The sequence below is a fragment of the Rhipicephalus sanguineus genome, chromosome 7 (genome assembly GCF_013339695.2).
Source record: "Rhipicephalus sanguineus isolate Rsan-2018 chromosome 7, BIME_Rsan_1.4, whole genome shotgun sequence".
Classification (NCBI taxonomy): domain Eukaryota; kingdom Metazoa; phylum Arthropoda; class Arachnida; order Ixodida; family Ixodidae; genus Rhipicephalus; species Rhipicephalus sanguineus.
In genome coordinates this window covers 143,147,495-143,164,438 of record NC_051182.1, presented here as the reverse complement: position 1 = coordinate 143,164,438, position 16,944 = coordinate 143,147,495, and the positions used below count along the sequence as shown (strand labels likewise).

The following is a 16,944-nucleotide window of genomic DNA, read 5'->3' as shown; positions in this document are numbered from 1 at the left end:
GGAGTTGCTTAACTATTTCTGAACAGTAGCCTATATTTTTTTATTTACTGAAGTCTAAACAACCTATACAAATTTCACCGAGGGTGCCTTCGAGATTGTGAAAGCTATGCAGTTAGCCGAGAGGAGAGTTTGCACTTTCTGGCTGCCTGTGAAATAAAATCCCAAGTTCTTTGGCGTGCTATATTCAGCTCACTTGTTCACAGGAGCCTTGATTGGCAATATTTTAAGGGTATCGAGGCGTATATCGTAGGCCGGACCGATGACAGGCACTGCCTCAACGAAATTTTTTTCAGGCACCCTCCTTGCGGTGTATCTGCCGATATCAGAAGGCCATAGGTTAGCAGGTATGGGTTGTGTTTTCTCGTTCTGTTACTTTTTTTTTTCTTTTTGATTTGCCGTCAGAATAATTTAGACTCAAACCTCATTATAACAAAGTAGCATCTGCCACGAAATCAACTTCGTTATATCCGAAAATTCTTTATAAACGCTTATTTGTAACACTGTAGCTATGACAAGACTATTCTTCATTTATTCGTTATAACCGATAATTCGTTATATCCATGTTTGTTATAAGAAGGTTTTGAGTGTAAATTGCGTTTAACTTGAGCAATATCCGCAACTGTTCGTATTGTGAAGGAAATGCAATACGCTCGACTGGTCAAGAAGTATTTACTCTGCGATTGGAGAGCATTGGAATGAATAGAGTTGTGGAACATACATTGTGGGATTCATGGGTGGGCCATCGTAATCTATGTATCGACAAAATCTGCATCCAGTCTTTAACTTTGCATGCCGTGCTTTTGTCCGTGTGTGTTGTTGTAGTGGAGTTGAGGGCCATGGCCACCAGGGGAAATGGCAACCAGGACCCAGGCCTCCTGGACGGCTCGGACTGCGGCTTCGCAGTCCGTCCCAAGATGCGCCCCGACGAAGATCCCCACGGCCCGCTGGGGGAGGCGCCTTTTGCGGGATTCCATGCTCCCAGCGGCTTCCAGGGGCTGCCCGTGTTCGGTGCTGGTTATGGTGGCGGACAGGGCTTCAAGCCCCCACAGGTGAAGGTGCGAACCGTGCTCTGTGGTCGCTTTGGGCTAGAGCCTTTTAACGTCTCTGTCGCGTGTGTGTGTGTTGTCGATTCGTCTGCTAAGCGGTGTACTATAAAGCAGGGTTTTTGAAAGTCTCACAGAAAACTGCTCAAACCCAGCTGCAAGATATAAAGATGGGCTTACGTTATTTTACGCATCAGGAATTAGAGCACTGCACGGGCCGGATTTTACGGCCCGGGCCCGCTTTATGAAGCCCGAGCCCAGCGCGGGCCCGTGGTTCCAAGCGCGGGCCCGGCCCGGGCGTACATGACCGAACCGAGCCTGGCCCGGGCGTACTTGACTGTACCCAGCCCTAGCCCGGCCCGGGCCCGGGCATTCATTACTAAACTAATCCAGGGCGCGCTTGTTCATGACCAGGCCCGACCCGGACCCGCTCGAGGATATTGGTTGTTGATGATTATTATTTATGATGCTGGGCGCTTTGTAGCGGGCGATCGGACGGAACATCCGGTGTGTAGACGCAGGTGCGATTCCCGCGGCCATGGCGACCGCAATTTGGTGGGGGCGAAATGCAAGAACACCCGTGTATATAATTATCTTTAGGTGCACGTTGGAGAACTCGAGGTGGTCGAAATTGATCCGGTGCCTCTACGGCGTGCCTCGTAATCATATCGTGGTTTTGGCACCTAATACAGTAAAAGCTCGTTAATTCGGATTTCACGGGACTGGAAAAAATGTCCGAATTAACCGAATGCCGAATTAACGAATAAACAGGAAAAACATTAAAATCAAGTTGCAGAAGCATACCTTTATTTGCTGAAGTATTTTGTAATGGTCGTCTGCGTTTTCGCGCAGATTCTGGCTGACATTACAATTTTTCTTAACTCTTCCAAACGGCCAACAGCACGCAAACTGTTGCAAGTGCTCAGGCAAACGTCCTCTAATATCAAAAGCGCCTCCGAGACTTCCCGTGAGGAGCGATGAGGTCACGACATCATTAGTAATTTCTTGATCGGGCAGGAGACCAGTCGTGGCGACACAGTCATCAATTGCGATGTAGTCCTGAAAGGTCATATTTGTGGGAAGGACAGCATCGAAGGTTGGACAGTCATTGTCGGTGGACTCTGCTGATACCTCGTCGATGCCATCGTCAGCTACTGCCGCATGCTCGGGCCTCACATGTAAACACGGTCACAACGGGGGAAAAAAAGAGAACTCCGCAAGAAGAGACTGTGCCGACACAACACAAGGGAAAATGGCGTCGGAGGTGCATTGGTATGGCATTGGAGCGAAGAAAGAAGACGCCGACGTTCGGTGACGCTGCGATCGCCCCCACTAGTTGATGACGATGGCGATGTCACTCGGGTTTCGGTTTCGCTCCAGTGGTGCCAGCGATGCTTTGCCACACTTTTGTGTAGCGGCAGCCGTCAGCATTTGTCCGAATTAAGCGGTGCGGAGCCCAATTCTGACGAATTAACGAAGGTAGGGTCCCTAGAATATTGGCTAGTCTGCCGTCCGCGGAGGAGAGCGAGCACGCTTACCGAATGATGCGGGTGGTGGCGCTTCGAGCAGTCCTCATGCTGGGGAGCGGCGCTCCGCCGACCAGCTGCGTGTCGCCGAAGCGCGGGCGCACGTTCAGCATAGTTCAGCTAGACCATTTCTTGCAATATTTTTTTTGCTGCAGCGTAATTGTGCCCATGGCAAATACTAACCGGTTCGATTAACAAGTTCTCACGTGCTTTCGTGCGCAAAGGCTTGCTTTGCCGAGGCACATGTATCAATGGAATGCATGGTAGTACGTGTGTAGGTTGTTTCTCGGGTGGAACGGCACCAACTGACATTGAAAGAACCAGTTTACTTTTTTTTTTTCCAAATATTTTATTGGCATGAGCATCAAAAAAAGAACTAAAACAGGGAAACGAAAGTGGTTATCAAAGCAAATAAATATGAAGAGTTGCACAGGTAGGGAAATTACTTACATCTTCTCATTTTCAAATGCTTCAGCTGCTCTTTTTTTGTTGTTCTCTCATTGTTAATGGCCCTTCACAAAAAAGCGCAGCCGTAGAAGAATTAAAACTTCACTATTTGGCAAGTAATTTGCTGTGCATGCTCTGTGCATGTTAGTGCAGGCAGCTGTACCCACGTAATGAAATCGGCAAAGTCGAGAATGCTTTGCTCGTGTAGCACACTATTTAATGAGAACTAACAGACAATAATGCCGGGGAAACTATACGGGATGTTATTTGTAGTAATTAGGATATAAATGTGAAGAAAAGTCCCTGCCGGCGGCAAGTTATCTTTTCGTCCACTTTACTTTCTTCACATTTATATCCTAATTACTACAAATAACATCCCGTACACTTTCCATGGCATTATTGTCTGTTAGAATTCTCATTAAATAGTGTGTTTCACACACACAAAAAAAAACGAGCCCTTAAGATCGAGTCATCTTTGCTCGTGTAGCTTATTTACGCTGAAAAATGTCGTGAAGCTGTTCTCAAGGACGGTTATAATATCTTTAAGAGAGCCCGAAGGGTACATCAAACCTCAATTGTGGAAATTTGGTGTGGATTCAGAAGAATGATCCACAGCACCGCGCTTTAATTTCCACAGAGAGCAGCAATGTATACTCATTACAGGAAGTCTTCCTCAGGATCTTTCTTACTGTGTACCCTGCCACACCATAAATAAGCATTTCATGGCTTTTTGCCGTCACAGAAGACGCGTGGTCCGACGAACTGATATTGCGCAAAGCGCTTGCAGTGCATGTTGAGCATCACCAAACATTCCTCCATCAATCAAATTATCCAGTACAGCAATCTTGCTTTCCGTTTGTACCTCAGGAAGAGAAGTCGGAGCAGTGATAACTTCTGGGGCACAATTTCCTGATTTATGTGGTTTTGCAATGTTATAAAATGCTAGCGAACTATCACTAAAAATTCTGCTGCAGTTGGATTGTCATTCGTTCCCGGTCCCAGATTGATCAGGTGAGGTCCACGTAGTCCAGCAAACACGCCGTTGCAGTTGTGGTCGTAGTGTCACAACGGACAATCCGCAGCACCACAACACAACACAACGAACAAGCAGGCGAGAGCAATGAGCGGGTGACATTCCGAAAGCGCGCAGCGCCCCTTGCGGGGTCATTTAGAAAGCGTCAACCCCTCCCCATATGGCGCGCCATGCGGACGGTAGACTAGCCAGTATTCAAGGGACCATAACGAAGGTTTGGTCCCATAGATTAACATGCACTTTGGCCGGGACCAATAGAGCCGTCCGAATTATCCAAATTTCCGAATTAACGGGTGTCGAATTAACGAGCTTTTACTGTACCAAGGAATATAAATGAAATGTATCATATGTGTCAACCTCGAATAAAAGACCGAAATCTTTATGCCTCCCATGGGAACAACCGTGATCTGGCCCATTGTTAGTGCTGTTTATATATATATATATATATATATATATATATATATATATATATATATATATATATATATATAGATGCTGAAGTGAAGTGGACGAACGAACGAAAAACGATGCTTTATTGCCAACGTTGCGGCCGGGGACCGGCCTTCGTCAGGGCACACATCTTATATATATATATATATGTGTGTGTGTGTGTGTGTGTGTGTCAGGGCACACATCTATATATATATATATATATATATGTATACATACAGTGAAACCTCGTTAAGGGGAGATGCGGGTCGAAAAACACGAGTTTTCTAAAAAATTATCGATTTTTTGTTTTCGCCTGTTTTGTTAAGATTAGTACCTCTGCTGTTCTGAAAAAAAAAATCTATGTCGAGACTCAACTGGAAATGCTTTAAAATTGCGTCTAAAGAGCACAAGGTGGCTGTCAAAAGGCCAAAAGTGTGTCATCTTCGAGCACCTTGCCGCTGATAATGCGCCGCCGCTCACCATTGTCGACCGCATGAGGCGAAGAGCCGAGCCTCACTCTTCAAATAACAACAGTTTCCCGCGCTGCTGCAGCGCAAGAAATAATAAAGAGAAGCACGCTTTTGCCGCCTTCTTCGAGCGCCGCGACTGGCTTTAAATCACGTGGTACGGATCGGGAGCCGCCATTGGCCGCTGCGCGCCTGTGTGTGCTGTGAAGCCTACTTGCAGGATCCGTGTCTCGTCGAGCAGCGCAGCTGAACAACGCTTTTCTCGAGTGCTTATCCGTTATGGATGAAGAAAGCCGTAGGAAGCGCGGTCACCGGCCTGTGAAGTTTCACGCGACGCACAAATTTCGAGGACGCCGGCGCAAATCAAAGCCGAACACTCAAACCACGAAAAGATCGTCTGCTGCCGCAAGGCGTAGTGGCAGTGACGCCGATGCGTCCGACGAGTTTGCCGCGGCATTCGAATATGTGAGTGCCTCCCAGAAAAAGATCGGACTCTTCGAAGACGAAGAAAAATCGCAGGACGACGAGTCTTCGTTGATTGCTGATACGACAGCATTGAACATGTTGGTTTAACCGAGGGCACTCCAGTTTTGAACGTGTTCTGGAAGAGCTTGGCGTGCTCCCGTCTCATGATCTGGTTGCTCTTGGCACATCACGGGACAGCACACGCCAGAAAAAAATGTCTCAAAAACTAACAGGAGAAGCAAGGGCCTGTCGGCGTGCGCTGAAGAAAAAATCTCTTGTCGAGGAGTCAGCTCGAAAGAGCCGTGAGGGCCAAACCTATGGTACTGGCGCATTTTAATGGCAGTGGCCACTACAAGGAGGATTGTTCTTTCTTGTGTACAAATTTCGTTGCATTCAATGACATCTTTGATAAATAAACATGCAATTTTGACTTTAAAACTCGTTTTTCTCAAAACACAAATTTTGCCATTTTTGTCAATGTGCCCCTCCTTTTTCGGGTACTTCTGGTGCTCAGATCTGCATGAAATTTTTCCCAAAGTTTTTCCAAAGTACGAGAAATGCAATTATCTTGTTTAAGTTTCGATATTCTTATTATAAAATAAACAAAAGTTGTGTAAACTTTCACTAGGGTAGGAGAAATATGAACTTCCAACGTTAAAATTTTTCACGTCTAGTACATATTTTGTATGGACTTCCTAATTAGTTATTTGCATTCCGCACTTTATTTGAAACATTATGAACTGTCAATTGTAAAAAATTATTGAAGTTTAGGTCTGAAAAGAGGGGGGGCAAGATGCTTCAGTTTTTCATTTTGTCATGTTGCAGAACTAAAAGTATGCAACTTGCAAGAAAACTAATTATATATTTGAAATCAGCATAAAAAGTTCTATAAGCAGCTCAAGTTTCATTGCTCTAGGGTGAATATTAAAGAAAAAGTGTCTTCGAGTAGCATCTCCCCTTAATACGTACCTGCCGGGAACGCGGCATAACTACGCACTAAACGGTAGTACGCATTAAACAACAAGTACAAATTTGCATCTCCTAGCGTACACCATCGCCGCCAGCAAATAAATAGAGTGTCACAGCAAATATTGCCTAAAGTACCCACCGCAAAGCCTTTTCTTTCTTTTTGCCAAAGTGGAGAAAAGATCCTGGCACACTCGCACGACCGCCCAATAGCGCGCAGTGGCGACGCCGAAGAGCATTTCGAAACTATTGCAGGGTCCAGGATACGCGGTCAACGCAGTGACCGACATAGCGACAGAACGGACAGTGTCTGCTTTCCGCGGTATATGTGCATGCGTCTAACCGCGATTTGCTACTAAACGAAAACTGACACAGTTCCAGTGAAACGCGGTACGGCTGCGTGGAGCCGATCGTCTCCCGACTAGTTGCGTGCAGCGCGTCGCCTACTCGGCTCACGCCGTTACTGGGCCACTTGCTGTGCCGCACGCGCGCGTTTATCGTGGGAATGTTGTTCGTGCCCACTTCGCTCCAGATCGTGCACAGATGCGGCGAGTAGCTTGTTCGGTTAACGCAGCGATGACGAGCTTCATGCAAGCGATGCGCACTCCGCGATGCTCTAGCGGTCCTGGCAGCGGACGGAGGTGCGTTGGGTGGTCGCCTAATAAAAGCGTGCAGTATGGTTACAAACGCGTTACGCTTGCTGTATCGTACACGTGCGTTTAGTGTGATAGCGTTAATGCAGCGAGGTTTCTCGGCGCCCGCGACCCGCAACGCTAACTACGCAACAGCGATCTGCTTTCGCTTCTACAAAGCGGTGCGCACCTGATGACGGCTTAGCAGCGTTTGCTGTCGGGCTAGTTGGTACATGGCTGAACTTCTTCGATCCTGCCCGAGCATTTGCGCCATCAATTCAACTTCAGCCTTGAAGATGGCCGCGCACAACGAAGCGTCAGCGATCGGCGGCCCAGCGCGTTCAGGTTGTCGCCTAATAAAAGCGTACAGTAGGCTTAAAAAGTAGCGCTGCGCCGCACGCGTGCCCGAGCATATAGCTGAAGATACTTATTGTGATAAGGTTGTCGGCGATAAGTCATGTCGGCGCGTTCGTCGGTGGCCGCCACCTCGCCTTCGTTCTTTCCCGATGCTTACCCGCAAAGGCGTCGACGCAATCACGCGGAAGTCGGAATCGGGGATCGACTGGTCTGCGCACTTCTCAAAAAGGCGGAAGACCTTTGGCGGCACATCCTGGCGTCGGGAAGTTGAGCGGCGCAGTAAAATTTTATGGCACAAAAAGTTGTCGCGGTACGCAGGGTACGCACTAACCGGTAGGCACAGGGCGAACCACTACGGCTTATGCGGTCAGCGAATGCATTGAGCTCTATGGGACTCGGTCGGGGATTCGTCGCAACTACGTTTTAACCGTTAGTACGTTTAAAGCGGGTACGTATTAACGAGGTTTGACTGTATATACGTGTCACTTCAGCTTGGCACAGTATACCTTAGACCGTGGAATGCATAACATTCGCGTGTGCTCGAAGGCCCGACTTGCGCCTTTTTTAACGAGCGGGTCCGGCCCGGCCCGCACTTTCAAGCCCGAGCCCAGCCCGGACCCGCCGGAAAACGCTTCGGATGGCCCGGGCCCGGGCTTTCGGGCCGGCCCGGGCCCGTGCAGGTGCGCACCAATCAGGAATGGCTGAACATGGATTTTTGCATGGATGAGCTTGTACAATCTGTCGACATCGTGGGGAAGCTAGCTGTTTCTAGTCAAATTGGGTGCATTAAGGTACTTTGGGGAGCTAGTATTCTGTTGCAATGGGATGGGCTACTTCAGGCAAAGAAAATATTGAAAAATTATTTTTGTAATGATGGAATAACTGCAGTAGTTGCACTTTTCTAAACCAGGGTTGACCATGCTATTTTTCCGTCTTCATTGCAGGGCTCCAACCCGGGGTCCAGTGCTCCAGCTAGTCTACTTAACAGCACGGGGATGGGCGGGCAGAACTCTAGTCTGACGGTAGCAAACAGTATTAGCAGCCTCAGCCCAGCCCTCGTGCAAAAGATCCTCCAGCAGCAGCAACAGCAGCAACACTTCCCGGTTAGTATCCTCTCTTGACCTCGATGACCTGTCATTTATGGCGGGTCATGGGGGGGTTATTTCTGGGGTCTTGATGAGAGCTTTTGTGATTCGTGTACAGTCGCCGACCGTTTATTCGGACTCGGCGGGAACCGCTGAAAAGTCCGAATAATCGGGAGTCCGAAAAAAAGGATTCACCAGAAAAAAGCACTTTTATTGGCCCAGCGGCCGGGAAAAACTTGTTAGTGCACGTCTGTACACATGTACGCTTACGCGCGACCAATTCGGCCTGTATTTCAGCCAATGTTTGGCCACCCCTGATGGTCAACGGCCTACGCTAAATCCGCATTTGATGATGATCTCATCGCCCAACTCGGCGAAAGCTCCCAAGTAACTTCCACCTGGTGAATAATCGCCGCTTTTTTCGCCATCGTCAAGGCCTTGTAGTTGCCGCGTTTCTTTAGTTCCGACGGCGCACATGGAATGGGCAGCGTCGGAGCAATTTCAGCAGATCAGGCCTCGCACGAGCAGGACACAAAGCTTGGGATGCAGATCAGGCCTAGCCACAGAAACATATGAGAATGCAAACTCTCACATGCCAAAAGGAAACGACGTTGGTCTAGTTGATGTTGCAGCGCCTCTGTAATCTGTTGTCGTACTCTCTTTGTCCGAATTAGGATCCACGTCGTACTCGTACGCGCTGTCATTCACCTCAAACGCCGCACAGAGCCGATTCCAAGCTTGGCTTGGCTTGGCCTACTGTTTGGCCGTGGTAGCCGTTCAATGGATACGTGACTGGCTAAAGTTAAAAGGCAACCGTTACGTGTAGCCACCAAACAGCCTTCGAGATCGGTAACTTCTGTGTGGATTTTTGACACTGGCACGATCTCCAGTTATAACCAGTGCAACATTTCAGTGCTGGCAACCTAGTAAAAATATTGTAAACATTGCTGACAACTTGTTATGGCGTTCAACGTCGCACTCTATCAGCCAGCCGGAGTCCGAAAAATCGAACGGCTGGCTGTGGGCGTCCGAATTTTCGGTCTTGAGTTTACATTACTTCGATGGGACGAGTGGCGGTGCCGCGAAGGTGTCCGAATAAACGAGCATGTCTGAATTTTCGGCGTCCGAATAAACGGTCGGCGACTGTATGTGTGGCAAACTACGTGTGGTATTGCTGCAAGCTCGCAGACTAGTCCTTGAAAGACGTCAGAACGTTCCTGTTCCCTTGCAAGAATTCTTGTCACCTGCTGTTGAGAAGCAAGGAATCTCCATTGAATGGAAAAGCTTTGAGTGCCGTAATGCGACAATGGATTCAGCTGTATCAATTTTTGTTGGAACAGAATTTGCCATGCAGTGCCACTTTCTCTCTTGGCATTCAGTTGGCTAGTGTTCAGTCATTACGTGAGAGTCAACTTCAAGCGATCACAATCTGGAAAAGAACTTGACAGTCGAGTAAATGAGGGACGTGTCAAAAGCTGCTCTGTTGCAGCTGCGAATTCGCATGCTCGCTTAACATGGAACAGTGTGCTGCAATCGTGTCGGAGGAGCGTCCAGTTTTCTTTGGTGGCCGAGCGCTGAAGAGTGCTTCCTCCACGTTGCGCAGGGTGGTGGTCCAGCAGGTGGTCCAGCAGGCATCGGCGCTCGCCTGGGCCAGCCAAACGTGCCGTCTGCAACACAGCTGCGTCTTCTGGTGCAACAGATACAGATGGCGGTGCAAGCTGGACACCTCAACCCGCAGGTGAGCATTGTTCCACCCTCCTCATAATTGATGAGCACCCTCCTTAGCAACTTCCTCCTCGCGACATCGTCGCGCACTATGTTGCCATGCTGGTGCGAGCCTTGCTTTTGCCGCCACCGTCTCTCCTCTCGCAGATTCTGAACCAGCCGCTGGCTCCCCAGACCCTGCAGCTGCTGTACCAGCTGCTGCAGCAAATCAAGGTTCTGCACGCACTTCAGCAACAGCAGCAGATCGTGCACAAGGGGCCATCCTCCAACCCGCTGCAGGTCAACGTGCAGTTGACGCAGACCAAGCAGCGCATCCTCAACCTCCAGAACCAGATCGCTGCCCAGCAGGCACTGTTCCTGAAGCAGCAGATGCCTCCGCCTCCACAGCCCCCGCAACAGGTCGGCCACTCTGTTGCTCTGCCGCAGTCGTGGCCGTGTTACTACCAGCAAAACGTAAACAGTGTTTAGTTGGTTACCTGGGGCACAAGATTTTAAACCCTCTTACAGAGTTTCTCTCTTTGTTTGCGCGTCGCAGTTGCGTGTCTGACTGTTGTCGAATTCGGGAAAGACCAGTGTTCAGATGTCCCCTGAAAGCGTGCAACGCTTGTTTTATTTTCATACCTGCCAACTCTCCAAATTACAATAAACTTCTAGTTCTAGACATCTATGCTGCAGAAGACTTCTTGTCTAGTCGATTTCTGTTCTGGTAGACTTTACTCAAGTGGGCTACTGTTCTGTTAGACTGCTAGTCTAGTACAGTCGAACCCGTTTATAATGAACTCGAAAGTGCCGCGAAAACTGGTCGTTATATCAGTACAGTCGAACTCCGCTACAACGAACTACGCTTCAACGAAATTTCCGGTACAACGAAAAATTCTCGGTTCCCCGTCAACAGTCCATAGGATTCAATGCATAAATATGCTCGCCACAACGAACACTTTTTCTGCTGCCGTTCCGCTTCAGTGAAATTTGACGATGCCATTCCGGGTTCAAAAATTTAATTTACCGAGCAATAAACACAATCTCGGACATTTTGATGCATTTTAGAACATAAAAATACGAATTCAAAGTCTAAATCGCGTGTTGGAACCACCAGAAACCACCACTGTTGACTGAGCATGGGGGCCGCCATTGCTTGATAGCGACGGCAATCAGACTGCCCTGCTTTCGCAACTGGCTTGAGTTGCTTCTTAGTGGCAGACAATCCGAAGCCAAAGCTCAATTGTCGACACTGGGGTGCAATCGCGGAAAGATTCCTTTTCCGGTGCCTTTCCAATGCTTTTCGTGCTTTTCGCGCTTCGCTAGTGGTCAGAGCGGCGGTACATCCGCGTTATCAACGCGAGCAGCCCTGGGGTGCAGTCGCAGAACAAAGACTTTTCCAATGCCAATGCTTTTCATGCTTTTCGCACTTGGCCACTGCGACCGGTGGTCAGAGCAACAATTCGTCCGCGTTATCAACGGGATCAGCCAGCCGCTAGTGGTGGATAAGAATAGCATAGAATAACGTGTAAGTCATCGCTCCGTGATAGCACGCCTGCATGTCGCCGTTGTCGGCGAATAGCTAGTGTTAGCATATTAGTGCAACTGTGCAGTTTGTGTTGCGCGCCCGTGCCTCTGTTTGATTCGTTCGCGGAAGCCGTTGTTTCTGCGTGCTTTTCAACGTGGCGTCGCTATGCATATATGAGAATTGCTTTGTGACGCTGCTGGGGACGCAAAGGAAGCAGCAGACACTTTTTGAATTTTGGAAATAAAAGTTTCACTGTTCTACTAGCTCAGATCAGCCCTATTTTTTTTATTTCACTACAACGAAATGTTCGCTTCAACGAACATTTTTCCGAGCACCGTCAATTTCGTTGTAGCGGGGTTTGACTGTAGTTCGTTGTAAATGGGCTCGCCCTCAAAAACATGCATTTAGCGACCAAGCCGCTTTTTTTTTTTTTTTTCTGCGCATTTTTATTGAAAAGTGCTAAAAACTCCTCCGGTGAGAAGTTAGGCCTTTTCGCGTTGTGAAGCGAGGCCCGCTGCGTGCACGAGTAAATTAAACCGCCTTTGCAGTGAAGCGACAACGTTTCATTGGACCGTGGTACCGCTACGTGGAGCTGATCATCCCTAGCTAGTTGCGTGCAGCGCGTCGCCTACTCGGCTCACGCCATCACTGCCGGGCTGCTTGCATTTGTACGTGCATTTGTGCGCTCTTTGTGCCCGCTTCACTTCGGAGCGTGCACGGGTGCAACGAGCGGCGTGTTCGTTCAACGTGGCGAAGACAAGCATTTTGGAAGCAACGCGCACTCTACGTCTCCGCGATGCTCTGATGGCCCTGCACGACAGGCATGGCGCGCTTGGGTTGCCGCCTAATAAAACACGCTGTATACGCTCGCTGTAAGTGCATCAATGTTTCTCGGTGCCTGTGTCGCTCAACACCAACAAGCTAGTTTCGTTTACACGAAGCGACGCGCACTTTATCTCACACGGCACGGTAGAAGCGAACTTTCGAACGGCAATGGCATCGCGTGCTTGTACTGCTTGTACCGCCGTCACCCCAAACAGTTTACGCCACACGTGCAGCCGAGCCGATAGCTGCAGATGACTGATAAGGTTGTCGGTGATAAATCATAATGGCACGTTCATCGCCGGCCGCCACATCGCGTTCGCTCTCTTCTGATGCTTATCTGTGAAGGAATCGCCGCAATCACGCGGAAGTCGTGATCATCGATCGGCCGGTCTCTGCCATTACCGAAAAGATTAAAGATATTTTGCGGCACATTGTGACGTCGACGCACTGAACATTTAAGCGCCGAAAAGTTACCGCGGTCATCGCTTATTGCATTTTATGGATTCTTGTGTTCCAAGGCATAGGTTCATCGTAGGCGGTCGTAGCTGCAGAGAACGGCACCAGGAAAGGTTGCCGTGCGAAAGCTGACTGCAAGGCTTCATGCTGCCTACTATTTCTATCTTTCTTTTTTTTTATTCCCCACTGCCATTCTCCCACTGAAGAAACGACCGGAAAGCGAGTGACCTCGCTCGTAGCGTCCGAAAGCAGCGCGTGCGGTGCTCGCCGATTTCGGGTATCTTCGTCACGAGTAAACTGGACTGGGGTACGCGCGAGCTCGCGCCTCTCATGCGTTAGGAGGCCTACTTTAACTTTTTTTCGCTTTGTATACGCCATATTTTTACCGCGACCGTGTCTGAAGTGTTCGTTGTAAAAGTAGGAGGCTTTGAAAAATGTTCGCTATATGTAGACGCAATTTCAATGGGTAGCATAGGAAAATTGTAAGTGCACCGAAATATGGTCGTTATGACCGATAGATCGTTATGTCTGGGATCGTTATAAGTGGGTTCGACTGTATACAGCTGTTTCAGGTAGACTCCCGAATTCTGACCAATCCTCCGAATTGTACTGTCACTGCCCTAAATCTTTTGAGAAATGGCCTTCACCTGACCGTTGAAGCCACACTGTTGACGTAAATAGTAACAAAAGAGGAATTATAAAATTTTGTCGTCTTGAGGAACCCCAACTGCATTTCTGGGGAGGGAGGGGTCGCAGGAGCTTCCCCTGTCCCCAGTTTGAAATAGAAGAGGATTTTGCTCTGGTTATGCTTCATTCAATGTAGCACTGCCACTGTGTTTGCATCAGTCTTGGGCAGTAACTAGTTACTAGTAACGCGTTACAGGTAACTAGTTATTTTTTTCAGTAACTTGTAACTGTAACTAGTTACTTTTAAGTTAGAGGAACTTTTAACTGTAACACTGTTACTTTTTTACGCAGTAACTGTAACAGGAAATAACGTTACAGTTACTTTACCATATCCTCTCCACCTTTCACCTTTCCACAGCACCGCTCCCCTCGCAGTATGGGAGGGGAGGTCGCTAAGTTCAGGTCCGTTTTTTTTTTCGACATATATATCCTTTTGGTCACTTGAGCTGTTAGCTCCGCTCTTAGTGTACCGATGAATCATTAGCACGCCAAGTTTAGTCTCCTTGGTCCGAAGCTCCGAGCTAATCGTGTTTGATAGGCGGCTAGAAAGCAGCAGAGCGCAAAACGGTTGAGAGTCAGAAATACCGTGAACTAGCGAATCATTTTTAAAACATCTTTGGAACTGATTCTAAGAGGTTAACTCCGACTCGCAGTTTTTTCTCGCCACTCAACTTCGTTCGCGAGCCAGCGTCATCGCACTGTTTAGGTCAAAGCTATGTCCACTTGTCCAGCAGTGTCCAACAAGCCCCGTTTTAGAACGCGTTGCATCAGTTGCTTTAGCAATATCCCGTTTGTCGATTCTTTCCTGCCCGTTTCGCCGATGTTAAGTCGCGTCGCAATCCCCGCATTGCGCTTGAAATTTTCACGAACACTTGTTCTAAGGAGAGCTTGCGCTCAGCGGGCGCAGAGCCCCCCGACCAGGGTCTGATACACCTTGAACGTAGGCAATAGACACAATGGGCGTTGTCTTGACTCGTGACGCACTCCCCGCTCCTTTTCGCATGCGCTTCTGGGTATCACTATAAACGTCCAAGGATAATGCTGTCGTTCCAGTGCATCAACTACGCTTTCCACTTCTAGTGTCCAAGGACGTTTATTACTTGCAAATAAAGTCAATTTTCACCAGCGGTGCATGAACAAATAAATTGATGCAACAAAATGAGGCTTACACAAAGAAGGCTGGTGTTGGGCCATCTTTTTGGTTTCCTTCGTCTATGGTTTTACAACGCGCAATTTTGACTACCAGCGCATGCCGTCGTATTTTTTTCATTAAATAAATCCTATCATTTGGTTTGTGATCTATTACATATTCTATACAGTAACGGAAAAGTAACGACGTTACTTTTTCAGAGTAACTGTAACTGTAACAGGTTACTTTTGGGAACTCTGTAACTGTAACTGTAACAGAGTTACTTTTTTGGCATAGGTAACTGTAACTGTAACACTGTTACTTTTCACTGGTAACGTGCCCATGACTGGTTTGCATGTACCAGGTGCAACATTTCTTTGGATGCAGTTGAGTGAATGTGTCCTCTTATCTGGCAAAGACTGTTCAATGCGTTAACCAAAGTCGTTTTATATCGAACTGGCACAGGTCCCACCTCATGTTCCGCCGCCACCCACCGGACTGGGCGGCCCGCCAACGCCGCAGGACTTCCTTGGAGCCGGCAAGCCCGGCGGGGCTGAGGGCCTGCACTCCGACTTCCGTGACCTGACCCTCAAGGACGCTGTGTCGCAGCACCAGCAGCAGCAACAGCAGCAACAGCAGCAGCAGTCCCGCCTAAACCAGTGGAAGCTGCCGTCAAGCCTCGACGACGAGAACAAAGCCCCCCAGCAGAACGGCGGTGGCGGCGGCGACTTCAGCCGTGCCCCGGGTCCCGCTTCCAAGCCCGGCAGCCTCTCGTCCTTCCTCGGTGCCTCCGACGGGCCGTGGTCCACGGGGGCCTGCTCCCAGGACGGGTGGCCCGACGCGCCGCCCACCACCAGCTGTGCAGGTGGCACCTCCTCTCCCAACGAGGGCAAGGACTCCGGCAGTGTCGGCGGCTACAGCCTGAGTGATCTCGTGGCAGAGTTCGAGCCCGGCAAGCCCTGGAAGGGTGCGTCCGCCCTCAAGAGCGCGGAGGACGACCCGCACCTGACTCCCGGCAGCGTGGTGCGCTCGCCCCTGTCGGTGAACACCATCAAGGACTCTGAGCTCTTTGGCGGCTGGAAGCAGAGCCCACCGGGAGGGGAGGGTTCGCTGGTCGCCTCTCTGGCCTCACTCACCTCCAGCACCTGGGCATTCACTCCTGCCATGCATGGGTGAGTGCGCACTCTCTCACTCGCCACGCAGTGCTCGGCAGGCAGCCGGAGCAAAGGCTTCTCTGGCGCCTAGACAACCCTTCTTCGCAGTGCGCGCTCGCTATGCATCCTTTTCTTTTTTTCTTCCCCCGCTCCACGTCGCCTCCCTCTTCGTAACGCCTTCGTCACTCTCTCCTCGGCAGGCATACTTCCACTGAGAAGTGCGATTGTTACCTTGCTTATCTGAGCCGTATTGTAACCGGTCTTTCATCTCGGGGGCTGCACAATAAGCGGTATATGTATGCACTCAAACCTCGATATAACGAATTATCTTCGGATATAACGAACTTATTTTTGTATCAGATGAGACTGTTATAATGAGGTGCGAGTGTACGTTATAGGGGTTACTTAGTAACGAACAGATCCGCGCGTGCGAAACTGCCCCGTCTTTGGATCACACAGCGCACTAGTGGAGTGTAGTTACTCGCTACTAGTGCTACGCAGCAGCCCTAACAGTCAGAGCTGTGACCCCCTATCCCGCGGTTCGCGTAAGTTGCGACCGCGGCGGGTTTCAGGCCAATGGTAACAGAGACGAGTTCTTTGCCTGACACAGTTTATTGTGTCAAAAGCGCCACCAACGCAACAAAATACAAGGTAAGAACGAAGCGGCGGAGAAGTTCCGCACGACAACGTGAAAACAACAACAAAATGGGAAGCACACGAGATTTAGAGTGATAAGGTTCAACTCGCCTCTCGTGGCTTCGCAGTCCGGCCCTGAGGCAGTAAGTTACCTCACAATAGACCGGGCGTTGCGCAGGGGGTGATGGCGTCTGGGTGGCTCCCGACTCGATCAAGCTGTGGTCGTCACCGCTGCTCGAGTCGAAAGACAAGGCGGTCCCCAAGAAAGCCGCGCGCATCTCTTGGGGTCTGGAGAGGAGTCTCTCCAGAAAAGGGCAAGGAGGGAAAACGGGGCATCTTGACTTTGGCCAGGGAGCAGGGCGCGAAGTGCTG

General features: G+C 49.4%; 1 protein-coding gene across 8 annotated transcripts in view; it reads left to right on the top strand.

Moving 5' to 3' along the window:
- LOC119400119 (protein Gawky) overlaps positions 1-16,944 on the top strand; it is a 52,904-nt gene that overhangs the window by 20,698 nt on the left and 15,262 nt on the right. For 4 of the 8 annotated variants that reach the window (XR_007416960.1, XM_049417971.1, XM_049417968.1 and 1 more), the window contains 6 exons: positions 294-344; positions 823-1,055; positions 8,313-8,471; positions 10,057-10,191; positions 10,326-10,577; positions 15,248-15,954. Coding sequence is in view for 7 of the 8 variants with exons in the window: in XM_049417971.1 (XP_049273928.1) it covers positions 294-344; positions 823-1,055; positions 8,313-8,471; positions 10,057-10,191; positions 10,326-10,577; positions 15,248-15,954 (1,537 nt within the window). In the remaining variant the exon portion in view is untranslated. The remainder of the gene's footprint in view (positions 1-293; positions 345-822; positions 1,056-8,312; positions 8,472-10,056; positions 10,192-10,325; positions 10,578-15,247; positions 15,955-16,944) is intronic. The other 4 variants (XM_049417970.1, XM_049417969.1, XM_049417967.1 and 1 more) reach the window with 3 other exon arrangements.